This window comes from Nesoenas mayeri (genome assembly GCF_963082525.1).
Source record: "Nesoenas mayeri genome assembly, chromosome: 8".
In the NCBI taxonomy this organism is placed as follows: Eukaryota; Metazoa; Chordata; class Aves; order Columbiformes; family Columbidae; genus Nesoenas; species Nesoenas mayeri.
In genome coordinates, this window is record NC_137554.1 from 32,603,364 (window position 1) to 32,615,944 (window position 12,581).

A 12,581-nucleotide genomic window follows, 5' to 3' on the forward strand; every position below is an offset into this window, starting at 1 on the left:
ACTAAATGATGGATTAAAATGTTAATCATGTACCAAACCAAAATCCTCCCAGATACAGACATTAAAAGTTCTTATAAAAACCAGCTATTACTGGAAGATTAACACCTTGTTTTTCAAGTTGAAAGCAAATGAATCTGTCTTGCAGAATCATCAAAACTGTTCTGAGTTCTAGAAACAACACTGCAAATCTATATATTCCAAGATGAAAAGATGCCAGAAGCTTGTCCATACAAACGTTTTTCCAGAGTAACAGGCTGGGGGTGGGGGAAAAATCATATTGACTGTTATGTATCTGGCTACTTCTGCAAACCAGATGATCAACATAAATGAACTGAAGATAGGTTAAGAAAGGTCCATATGGCCACATCTATACCCTAAAACCCTTTTCTCTATTGACACTCCTCCCACCGGTGTCTCATATAGTACACTCACAACCTGCCCATTTACCTGCTTACTTTCCACTTAGAGCTCTAAGGTCACACTGACCGAATCCTACCTCTTCCCAAATTTCTGGAACAAATACATGCACCCACACAATCACATACCTCACAGAGCCTTTACAGTCTGGTCTTGTGAATACATACCAAGACCTAGAATGCAGAGAGTAAGGAGGTGATTTTTCTTCCCCTTTCTTAATAGCAAAGATACCAGGGCTTGCAAGAGTAACATAACCAAACCATAGGGAAAAATGACTTCTAGGACTGTGATATAGGAAAGATTCTTCACTGAATAACTGGGAAAGACGTCACCTTCAGCAATGCTATTGATTGATGGATGCCTGCCCTTACAGCCCAAGTCGCTCCAAGTTCTGGCCAGCGAGGCTACCACAACGTCAGTGCTGTGCCAACAGCATCGAGGAGACCCCAGAGCCAGCAAGCTTGTTTTTGCTCAGTAGCACACACCAGGATAATGTTCCCCATCATAAGGAAGGAATTGCAAACACGTAATTACCGCCTTACCCCTGATGCATACTACATACCTCCTGCCTACCTGTCTTGGAGAGATGTAGACAGAGCCTAAGCAGAAGTAGTTCTCCAGTACCTTAAAAAAAATGGGATAGGTGTTTCCCACTAAGGGTATTTCATAACCTGGTATTTTACCAGGGTTACTATTGCTACTATAGTATATTTAAATATATTCTGTTTGGCGCTGAGGAAAACATATTTCCTTTGGAAGAGAGCATCAAATGCAATCAGACTATTTATGCAATATTTGTGTCAAGGCGAGACACACCATAAATCAAGCACAGGGAAGCACAGATCTGCACTCCAGATGAAGGATAAGAGAGCAGAAGACATGTCACTTGTAAAGAGAAAAGGGAACTGAGAGTAAACAAATTAAACACAGAAGGGGATGCAGAAATAAGAGACTACTCTCCTAAAAAATATTATAGCGATTCTTCGCCTTGATACCATGATCCTGGCCCTACGGGGTGAGTGCCACAAACCCGGAAGGGCGGCACCTTCCAGTCGTAGGTACTTCCCACCCAAGACAACAGGCCAAGAGTTGGGGAGTGACCCTGTTCTCTCTGCCCCTCCCTCCACTTGGGCTATTTCCAAACCTCAAGACCAGGAAAACATGAAGAAACTCCACATTTATATGTCCGTGACTAGGACACGACAAAGACATGTTCACTCAGCACTTTTCAGCACGTGTGCACCACCTGCGTTACAGTTGGTAAACTTTATGTTGTCTGCTACATTTTTCATTCTACTAGCTTAAAATTTTCAGTGTTTCCTCTAACTAAGAAACTATCAAACATCAATGCAGAAAAGTCACAGAAGACAGTTTAGTTTAAAACAAGTCCTATATACATAAAATAAATTGCACCAATAATAAATATTCAGGGAAAGGAACAAGTGATCCCTGAACTTATGATCTGATGATTTGCTGGAGCTGGCAGATACATCTTTTTGGATGTTAAAAGTGTTCTGCTGGAGCTCTCACTACGATCCTGTCTGTGAAACTCCTAAGAGATAAAATAAAGCAAGGAGTTATGGACAAGGTGTTGTCCAGCTGGTTTGAGCTTCATCTTTACATCTTGCACAGAATTATAGTGCTGTTATTCTGCAGGTTCGCTGTGCAGGCTAAGGGTTAAACCATGTTATTCTTCTATCTAGTGTCCTACAATAAACTAGGGAATACTAGGAAAACATCTGGGAAAAAAATAAGTCAGAAGTTGCATAGTTCATAATTTAAAAGACTTTAGCTCTATCCTCTCCCATCAGATGTCTGAAAATAAAGTAAGCAATGCCCCCCCCCCCCCGGTTTGTACAGTGATCTTCAGGCTGCAGAGGTCCAAAAATTAATCCTAAAATGTCTCAAAAAATATCAGAAAAACAAGTTTGCTACCAGCAGACAAATTCATTATGCAGCTATTAAACCTCCATCAGAATATTTTATTGGGAGCTGTAAATCAAAAGAGATTAGCATACCAGCATTCTCCCGCGTATCTCTACAATCTGTTTTGGTTATTCTGTGCCTGTCCTCGCACCTAAAGTCTGACCTAAATATATTCTGCTGCAATTTCAACCCATAACTACTTGTTTTATTCATGATGGATATGGCATGTTGACTAATCTCTCCTTGCAAATATCTTTTCAGACATCTTTTCTCCAGACCAGTACATCAGCATTCCCGCACTGAAAGGCAACCTTAGCAGGTGGTGGGGATTTCTGAGGGAGTCATAGGGGAAGTCCCATAGACCACCCTGTATCCCAGCACTGTTTGGCAGCAGAAAAAGGATATATCATATTCCAGGATCAAGTATAGTAATGTTTTCAAAAAAATAAACAACCTTCTCCCAACCACTCCAATTTTACTGTTGAAGCTACAAGCTTTTAAGTTCAAAGCACTGATGATGAAAAAACTGATGTGACCCACCTCCCAAGCACGACAACCTGCAGGCAGTGACAGGATCCCAGAGCCAGCTCCCGCTTATACCTGCAGGTGACTTTTTTAAGCTGCTTTATAGATCACCTGCTGATATCTGATGAAATAGAGTTGTATAAAACCATTCTAGAGCTAAACAATCCAATTCCACGCCCAGCCCCCCCCCCCCAATTCTCACTCAAGGGTTCTCTCTTTTACAGACTTTATTATCTCCTTTACAGATCTTGTTACCCAGCCATAACTTTCCCACAGTATGATAGTATCACAAACTGAACGAGATACTTGGAGCTGCAGACCTACCACTCGTTCCTCAGCAGAATGGAAAAACTGCTTCATTGCCTTCTTTACAATGCTCTTTTATATGTTCCAGTATGACAAGTGAATTTTCATGATAGTGATGCTGCTGACTCACAATAATTCAGGAACCACTACAACCCCTAGAGACTCTCCCACAGAACTGCTGCCTGTTACTTGTCTGCATAAGGTAACATTCCTAAACACCGTAATTTGAACCCATCTGCACCAAAATGGCTGAAATCAATGCAAGTGATTTCAGACCGTTTATTGAATTTGTCAAGATCCTATCACCTGTGTGTTCAGTACGAATATCATTTTGACACGGAGAAGTGAAAACACCAAACAGTATGTGACCCAGGACAGACTCCTTGATGTGAACGCTCTTCACCTGAACATAACCAAGTCCTGCCTTTTTCAAAGAGCTCCTCAACGCTTTTCAGTATTCTGGAACTCTTCCCACCCCACAGGCTCTCAGCTGCCTAAATACTGTAGGATACATTCCATAAGGCCGAGCCAACCTAAAGAGATTAAAGTCATCATTAACCTGTTTCTCTACTTTAACTAGAGTTCAAAGTAGAGGAAAGAAAGTTTTCCCAAACTAACAGTCAAGATCATAACATATTCAACATTTTCAGGGTGAGAGAGTTCCCCTGCTGAGTTTTTTAAGATTAGCATCAAAGGTCTTTTCAGCCTACCTCACGTGAATCCTGATTAATCCCTTGATGATGGATGACGCATTGAAACACAATGGCAAAACACTCCTTTCTGCTGAAAGGCTGGCGACCTGTTGTAGTCTTTACCATACATATTTACCAGCAACTTTGTGAATACCAATAATTTCTATGCCCAGAATAATACCACGTACCTCCACAGTAGACTCAGCCTTTTATTTACAAGTTAACTTTTCATCACAAACTAAAGATGACAAAATTCCAAGAGAATGACAATCATTGCCACATGCTCTGTATGTTGCAACCATGCTCAGAGGGTCACACAGATATGAGGAAAGCAGTCCCTGCCACACCAAACCTCCATTCCCACTGCCAGTCCTCCTTGGCCATATCAGTACCCACCCTGACACTATCTTACCCAAACCTTGAAAAGATGCTGAAAATAAAATGTCTCCAAGGGAAATGAATTAAAAATTCATTTCTTCCTGTATTGGAAAAAGGGGATTCCTAAAACCAAGGACATGTATTTAGACAACTTTATACACACACCCCTTTGCTTATTAAGAGCATCAAACATCACACCATGAAGCTATGATGCTCCTGTCAGGGTAGAGGATAAGACCATGAAAACACTGAACTAGAAGGGATCGCAAGATTCAAGGAGAAAAACAACAAAATATGACACTGGCCTTTTTGCTGGAGTGATTGTAAATCCTAGAACTTAAGTAGTTCCTGCTAAACTCTCCAGTGTACAACAGCCCCTGAGGCACAAGGTCATACACTGCAAAATATTTGTTTCTGAGCACCATTTATTGCAGAAAACCTCAGTTATGTTTGGACGCACTGGTTCAAAGGATTTTTGTTAAGCCCGACCTTGGGAGCGCAGCTATTTCAGATTAGTCACTTGACGGAACTGCATGCACCAACGCTTTGCAAAGTGGTTTTGATGTTTAATTACAGAAAGGTCTAAGCAGCATAAAGTGTTAAAATTCTTATTCTGACACTTTTGAAGGTCAACTAGAAAAGGACGGAACTGAAATAGTTATGGACACTTTAATCTAGAAATTTCAGTTTGGAGCGATGCAGCCAGATCGTTAATATGTATGATTAATTTAACCAACATGCTTCCCACTTACTGTCATGCTAGTGGCCTCGTCTAACCTAGAATTTTTAGGTCTGCATAACGTTTGCAGATACATATATGGGCCAGTAGATGCTTAGCCACTATCAATCTCTACCTAAATCCACGCCCAAAAATGTAAATTTATCTTCTGACCTTACAGTAACTCATTAAAGTTTGGCACGTTTTCACAGGAACATATTAACTTACAGAACACAAGTTAAACAACATCCTGGTATTCATGAAGTATTCCAAGCAGGACCATGTTTCTGCCAACTTCACTGCTTTTCATCAAATCTGACAGGAGAACATGCACCTCCATTACTCTTGCTGAAACGAAAGCTACATAGGATTTAGTTGGTATCCTGGTGGCTACACAAGTGACAATAAAATGTCTACTTACATTGCTGTGTTAGCAGAACGTAATCTAAACCACTCCTGCGTCTACAAATAAATTAACATAAAGCTTAAAAATCCCAAACAAACTTCCTGGTATACATACCACATTATCAGCTGCAGAATTCAGTAACTATGACCCTTCCCTGTGTAAGTTATAGCAACAGTCATCTCACAGTTGTGTTTTTACAACGCCATTAGATAAAGCTGTATCCATGCAAGAGCAGCCAGCGCTTCAGTCAAGAGAGGCGCTTTATGTTTTAGCTCTACTGCACATAACCAGCCCTTTCCCGATCTGCTCATACAAACCAATGAAGCGCACCCTGAAGTACACTGCACAACTAAGTTAATTCGGCAGCCACACAACTAAATTCAAACATCTTTTTACAGAGAGATTAAATTTTAAGAAGCAACTTTTAACTCTTGAGGCAACAATTGTCGTTCGCTTAGTAAAGACAAGAACTACATTATCTGACACCCCACACTCCCAAAGAAATTCACAGATCCGACCACAGTATTAAATACCTTCTGTATTAAAGGTCCCTGCAGCTCTTGAAATGAAAATGCTAGTGATGATTGTTTTTCTGTAGTGACATAATTTAAAACATAAATTTCAAGAGGCCACAAAATCATGTATAAAGCAGTCCCATCCATGAGACAAGGGGACCACACTTTGCGAAGTGTTCTCAAAGTATTTTTCCTACCAATTCAGAATGTGTGGACTTCCACTTGGTTTGTTATACACCACATCTGCATTCTACTCCTCTTATTTCTGAGACATCCTCAGAAAAAACAGGACTTCACTTTTTTAAAATGCCATCTGTTCCCTGTATGTTTTTGCTTTAAGTCCTAGTATGATATCTGCAATGGAAACTTCTGTGTCATGTAGGATTAAGTCTACAAACCAGATGAATACAGAATGCAGAGGCTGCACTTCCTTACACAGAGCTGCTAAAGAAAAAAAGGGAAAAACAAAACGTATCACCTGAAGCTTTTCTGTTCTAAATACACAACTTCAAGAAGTTCTTCTTAAGGTACTTTTCTCTAGAAACACTCAGAAAAAATGCGAGAAGAAAAACCGCTCCTCTTAAACCTTGTGATTTTATTACTTCTCTACACTTGTTTCCTTCCCAAGCCAGAGACTGGAAGTTTGAAATACAAGTCTCCAAACGGATGAGCACGGGGAAGCTTTCGCTGAACACCAGCCATATTCATTCACGAATTAACAAGCTTTTTTCATAACCACCTCACATTTTTATAGAAGCAATGTCAACTCCACAGTAAATTCAGCTTTGATGGCTCTTAAATTATCTCTGCTGTTTTCTCATCTCCATCCCTCCCTTTGCTGTTTCCGTGCTTCACTCAGTCACTACAAAGTTTCAGAGTGTTTTCAACATTACTAACACCTGTGTCACTCAGACCTTGCGGGTGGGGAAAGAAAAGCTGACCTACCTGGTCATGTTAACATAAAAAGACTTTTACGCAATGTTCTTAGAAGATTCTAGTGTTACTTGCAAGGATTTAAATAGTGACTGTTCCTCTAAAGCTGTTTAAAAACTCATAACTTGTGCAGACACCCACTAACTGCTCCAAAATCGCTCCAGAACGGCTCATTGCTAAACTGAATTCGATCCAAAGCCTTAAACGCTTCTTTTGAAATGCTCGGTGTGAACACAGCTGCTCTGATCAAGTCCAGCTACAGCCGTTTAAGTTACACCACGCCACGACCTTAGGCCAACGAGGCAGAAAACACACCGGACACAGAGAAATAACTTCATAGACGGGAAGAAGCCGCCTCCCGCTCCCGGCCGGCGCTGTGTGCGCCAACAGGCGCCGAGCGGCACCTGACGGGGTTCCCAGGCCCCGGCTGCCCCGGGCCCGCACAGGCCGGGCTGCCCGAGCACACGTGTCACTGCGCGGCGCCGACCGCCCCCTCCCGCCGGGGCTGCCGGAAAGAGCGGCCATAACCCCGCCGAGCCGCGGGGAAGCGGCCCGACTCGCCCGCTCGCGTTTCCAGCTCGCCAGCAAAACCGAGGGCGGCGGAGTCGCCGCGGCCGCTCCGCCCGCCCCGCGCCCGCCCCCGCCCGGGGACTTCACCCCGGTGGAACGCGGCGATCCGGCCCGTCCTTCCTTCTCCCCCCCCCCCCCCCCCCCCCCGCCCCGCCGGCCCCGCTCGGTGACAGGACCAGGCAAAACTCCGGGGGAGAGCCCGAGCGGCCGCGGCGGCGCCCGGGCAGTGTCAGCGCTGGGAACTTCCCGGCCAAGCAGGAAACAATAAACGAGGCGCCTCGGCCCCAGCCGCCCTCCCCCGGCCCGGCGGCCCTACCCCGCTAGGAGCCCCTCGCTGCCGCCTTCGGGAGCGGGCTCCCCGCGGCGGAGGGACGGGGGTGGGCGCGCAGCGGGGCCGAGGGCGGAGGGGACCCCCCCGGTGTCCGCACCACCCCCCGCCGCCGCCGCCAGCGGGGTCCCGGCCTGGCTAGAGGCCGATCCCGGGCCGCTCCGAGGCCGCAGAGCCAGCAGGGGAAAGCGGGCCGAGTCCCGAAGCGGCGGACGACGGGGCCGCGCGGGAAGACACGGCGAGACGCCGGGAGGAGGGGGGTGGGAGCCGCACTCACCGACCAGGCCCCTCTCGCTGCCTCCTGCGGCCCCAGAACCATAACAAAGCTCTGCCCAAAATGGCTGCCCGGCCCTGCCCGGCCGGGGGCCGGAGGGGGCGGGGCCTGCGAGCGCGCGGGGCGGGGCCACAGAGGCGGAAGGGACACGCCCCCTCCCGCTGCCCCTGCGGCCGCGCGGGTCGATCCCCACTCCCGTCCCGGACCCGGCAGAGGGCCGCGCGCGCGCCCCCCCAGCCCCTCCAATCAGAGCGGCAGCGCGGCCCGCCCTCGCCGCCTGTCGGAAGCCACCGGAGACTACGCATCCCAGAAGGCCGTGCGCCCTCCCGCCGCGCCGATCGGCCGGGCAGCGCGCCGCGGGGCAGGCTGGGATTTGTAGTCCGCCGCTGCTTTGCCACTTGATGCTGCGACTGCAGCATTGAGGACTATTTCAGAGGAGCAGCTCAGTGACAGCGGACATAAATGGCAGAACACAAAATAGTAAATCAACAGCAAAAAGCTGTTTATATGCCAATAAGGCATTTGTACTGAGTCCTAGGGGAAATAAAGACTTACTTGTGCTTGTAAGTCATAAGATAGCAGTGATCAAGGTGCTTATTCTCAAAGCTCGCCTGGTGCGGAGAGCCCGGACCCTGGAAAGCAGGAGCGACTCCCGCACCCTGCACGGCAGCCCCGGAGGCGGCAGCGGCTCTTCTCGCCGCTCCGCCAACCCCACCGGAGCCCTCCGGCTGGAAGCGAGCGAGGCTGCCGCGGCGGCAGGGGAGCGAGCGTGCCCTCTCGGTTCTGCTGTCCCCGGTCTCAAGCGCGCCGGGGAGCGGGACGTGCGGGTGACCCGCACACCTGGACACTTCCCCGGCCCCGCGGAACGAGACGGGCCGCGCCTGTTCCCGCCCGGACTTGCACCGCGCGGGGCCGCGCCGAGCGCTTCCCGGGACACCGGAAGGCGCGGCAGCCGGCGGGCAGCGCCGCGCTTGGGCCTGGCGGCGGGCACAGCGCGGCTCCCCCGGCCCGGCCCCCGCGTCCCTCCGGACACGCCGCTTCTCCTCGCCCCTTCCCGCGGCTCTCGGGGCGCGGAGCCGCCCGCCTTCCCCAGAGCAGCGGGACCGGGAACCGGAGAGTCAAGCCCGCCGCCTGCTTGCCGTTCCAGGTGAGTTTTGTCCCCGCCAAAGGCAGGTCACTTACCTGCAGCTGGGGGGGCGATGGAGTTTCTGTTCCTGAGCTGCGTGCAGCCCTTCGTCCGGGAACAGGAGCTGATCCAGACCGGGAAAACATCGCCTGCTTCCTCATAGTTCTTTAACTAGAAATCGGTTTTGTAACCGTTATTGCAACTTCAGAGCTTCAGTTCATAGAGCTACCTGAAAAAGATACCCCGTAGTAGGCGCATAAGGATTGGGTACATATTATCTCTCCTAAAACAGACAGCTCCAGGAGTCTTGTTTATCAGTTTCAGACCTTCTGAATTTCTCTGTTTCAGGGCCTCAAAGCAAACATGTTTCCTTTTCTACAACGATGCTGTTTCCACACGTCTTTCAAAGTAAGTTTCTGAAGCCGCCTTTGCTGTCTGTTTTCCTCTAAAAGTAATAGAGCAACAGGTATAACTGGAGTATTGAAGAAAAGGTGACTTACACATTAGAGTAGCCACATGTTTATCAGACAGCTTTTCTGACATAATTGCTATTACTTACAGCAGCTTTTAGCCCAAGCTACAGTATTTCTTTCTATAATCAACTTTTAGTGTCTTAAAGTATTTTTTCCTATTGTTTTTTGGGGTTGTTGTTGTCATTTTTTGTTTGTTTCTGTTGTTTTTAGAGTGGTGAGCGGGTAGTAGCTACTTTCTGGGGTGACCTTGTCCTACTTCTGAAAACGTTTCATACTCTATTCTAAAAAGGATTGATATATCTTAACTTAAAAGTGCCTAAAAAATGCATGCATGGGTGGAATATGCAAGCCTTTTATAGTGACTAAGGTTTGCTTATTCACAATGAAGAGCCTAGTTGCTCTTTATCAGCAAGCAGTTAAGCTAAAAACACCTGAAAATCAAGGGGAAGGGCAGCTGTGATGTGACCTGACCTGCAAAACTGTACCAACAGTATTTCATAGGTAGTTCAGGTAACTGTAGATCTGTAAGCCTACGTTGTAAGGTACTCAGAACAAGCTTTATAATTGCAGGTCCAGAAGTTAACAGGTACCAGACTACTACTGTGCGGAAGAAATAAGACAACTTGGTGTTCTCTCAGCTTTTGTCTGCAGACAGATGTGTGTCTTTTCTCAAGATCTCCAAGCCTCAGCCCAGCATCAGTATATGCAACCAAGCTCCAGCCTTTTCACACCTCTCCCCCTTGCTTCAAGAAGAAACCCCCCAAGGATAAAAAGCCAGGCGTATTGGAACGAAGCGTGGAATCACTAAAGGAGTCTCCAAAGCCAGCCCTTTATTTAAGCCTCGCAGGGCTAATTCCATTTGTTTCTGTGCCACTGGCAATGGCCATTCAAGGGACCTACTACCCAGAGGTGGCGTTTGCTCAGGTTTTGTATGGTGCTGTGACAGTCTCTTTCCTCGGGGGAATGAGGTGGGGGTTTGCTCTCCCAGAGAACAGCCCAGCCAAGCCAGACTGGCTGAGCCTGGCTAACAGTACAGTTCCTCCTCTACTTGCCTGGCAAGCTTTACTTTTTAAAGATGTCACTCAGAGTGCGGTAATGCTAGTGCTGGCCTTAGGGATAGCGCTACATTATGACGTTGCCCTTCTTCCTCCTTATCCGAGGTGGTTTAAAGTACTGAGGGTGGTGGGAACGGTGGTGATGGCGTTATCGCTATTGGCTACTGCAGCATTGAAGGCTATTTCAGAAGAGCAGCTAAGTGACAGCAGACAGAAATGGCAGAACACAAAAGAGTAAATCAACAGCAAAAAAGCTGTTTATATGCCAATAAGGTATTTGTACTGAGTTCCAGGGGAAGCAAAGACTTACTTATGCTTGTAAGTCATAAGATAGCAGTGATGAAGATGCTTATTCTCAAATCAAACTGTTTAGCTAAGATTGTAAATAGCAGTGACTGTCAAGGCAGGCGCAAGTCTGTCTTTATCGGTAGAATAAAGCATTACTCTTGAATGAGATGTTAAGTGTCATGAATTTGAAGTGGACATTCAGATGACATGGGTAATAACTCAGCATAGAGCAATTCATAAAGTATCTGATTTAACTGCGATGTGTGATAATGTTCTGTGGTGGAGAGAACAGCTGTGTAGTCATAGAGTAAGAAGGTGAAAACAGTTCTTCTAGGTTAAAGAAGCAGCAGAGAATTACGTGAAAGTACATACATACATGTTCAATTCCTGTGTTGTGAGACAAAACTCTTCTCTGTCTTATTTCAACTGAGAAAGTAATGATGCTGCTATGTGTCAGGTAAGAAAGGACAGGCAAGGTGATGAGGGACCCTGAAATGAAGAAAGCCTAAGAAATATTACCTATCATTTGATCTCAGAGTGGGTTGCACAGAGCTGGCAAGGCTGCCTGACTTCCAAGAAGTCTGAGTGATTTTACACTGAGAAATATGAGAGTATTTTACTACAGAAATGTGTTACTTGCATCTTTCAAATAGTCAGCATTGATAACCAATCTTTTCCTAATGTCCTACTGAGAAATACAATTTCCAGTAAAAAAAAAACTAACCAAAGAACAAAAACCCTTCTATATGAAAGTGGAAGTGATACAACTCATTATGACAGGAAAGTACCCTATTCAAGAGCATTCCACAGTCAGTTCTGACAATGCACTTTATTATGAAAAAATGTTTAAAACAAGCTTAAATTTTGGGAAAAAGAGACTGAATAAATGTTAATTCGCACATGTAAGAAATCCTTTTGAAGTAAAACCACACATAAAATTATAGAACACTCAGAGAAACAAATGCTGCATTGTCTAGTGTATTTTAGCCTTGCAGTCTCCCAATCCAATGTTAGAATGTAAGACCCAGAATCTTAAGGTACCTTCAACACTCACCTTCGAGGATTTTATCCATGTATTAATTTGTTAATTTTACACAGGGGATAGTGACCTAGACAGCATGAATGCTCCTTTGTCTACACAGCACAGGCTTCCTGTTTTGTGACATTCCAGTTGTGGTTTTGTGTTCTTGAATAACACTGTTGATCAAAGTTCAAGCAGCCTTATTTCAGACTCCATCCAAATCATCCACAGCTGTGTAGAAAATGCAATCGTATTGTGCAAAAAGCAACTTCGAGTACATTAATTAAATGAATCTAGAAATAACTCCTGGTAGTATTGTTCTAAATACAAACTCTGTAAGACAAAACACACTAATAGCGTCACTTAAATGCTCAATGGAGACAGTTGTCTCACAAAAAGCTTTGTCCACTCAAATTTGGAAGAGGCAGGATACAAGATGTAGCAAAGATGAATGTGTGTACCTTGTAGAGTAGCCTATATTCCAATGGCAAATCTCAGCATGTCTCACACAGGGTAAAAACATAAGAACTATGTGGGGGGGGAAAGGCAAAATGTTTTCCCTGTATTTTTATAGTAAGAGCAGTCCTAAACAGAACAGCTAATCCAATGAACAGCATTTCCATGTAAAAT

The 12,581-nt window shown here is 45.8% G+C and overlaps 2 protein-coding genes across 4 annotated transcripts in view; one reads left to right on the forward strand and one right to left on the reverse strand.

Moving 5' to 3' along the window:
• Positions 1-9,301, reverse strand: part of GPBP1L1 (GC-rich promoter binding protein 1 like 1) — a 33,076-nt gene extending 23,775 nt beyond the window's left edge. Inside the window, exon 1 of one of the 3 annotated variants that reach the window (XM_080348835.1) lies at positions 9,171-9,301. The gene's annotated coding sequence lies outside the window, so the exon portion shown is untranslated. Of the gene's footprint in view, positions 1-7,991; positions 8,118-9,170 lie in introns of those variants that run through there. The other 2 variants (XM_080348833.1, XM_080348834.1) reach the window with 2 other exon arrangements.
• Positions 9,004-11,097, forward strand: TMEM69 (transmembrane protein 69). The gene is made up of 3 exons (XM_080348836.1): positions 9,004-9,135; positions 9,463-9,522; positions 10,158-11,097. The coding sequence occupies exons 2-3, from the start codon at positions 9,478-9,480 to the stop codon at positions 10,878-10,880; spliced, it is 768 nt and encodes a 255-aa protein (XP_080204962.1). The 5' UTR covers positions 9,004-9,135; positions 9,463-9,477; the 3' UTR covers positions 10,881-11,097.
• Positions 11,098-12,581: the final 1,484 nt, after the last annotated feature.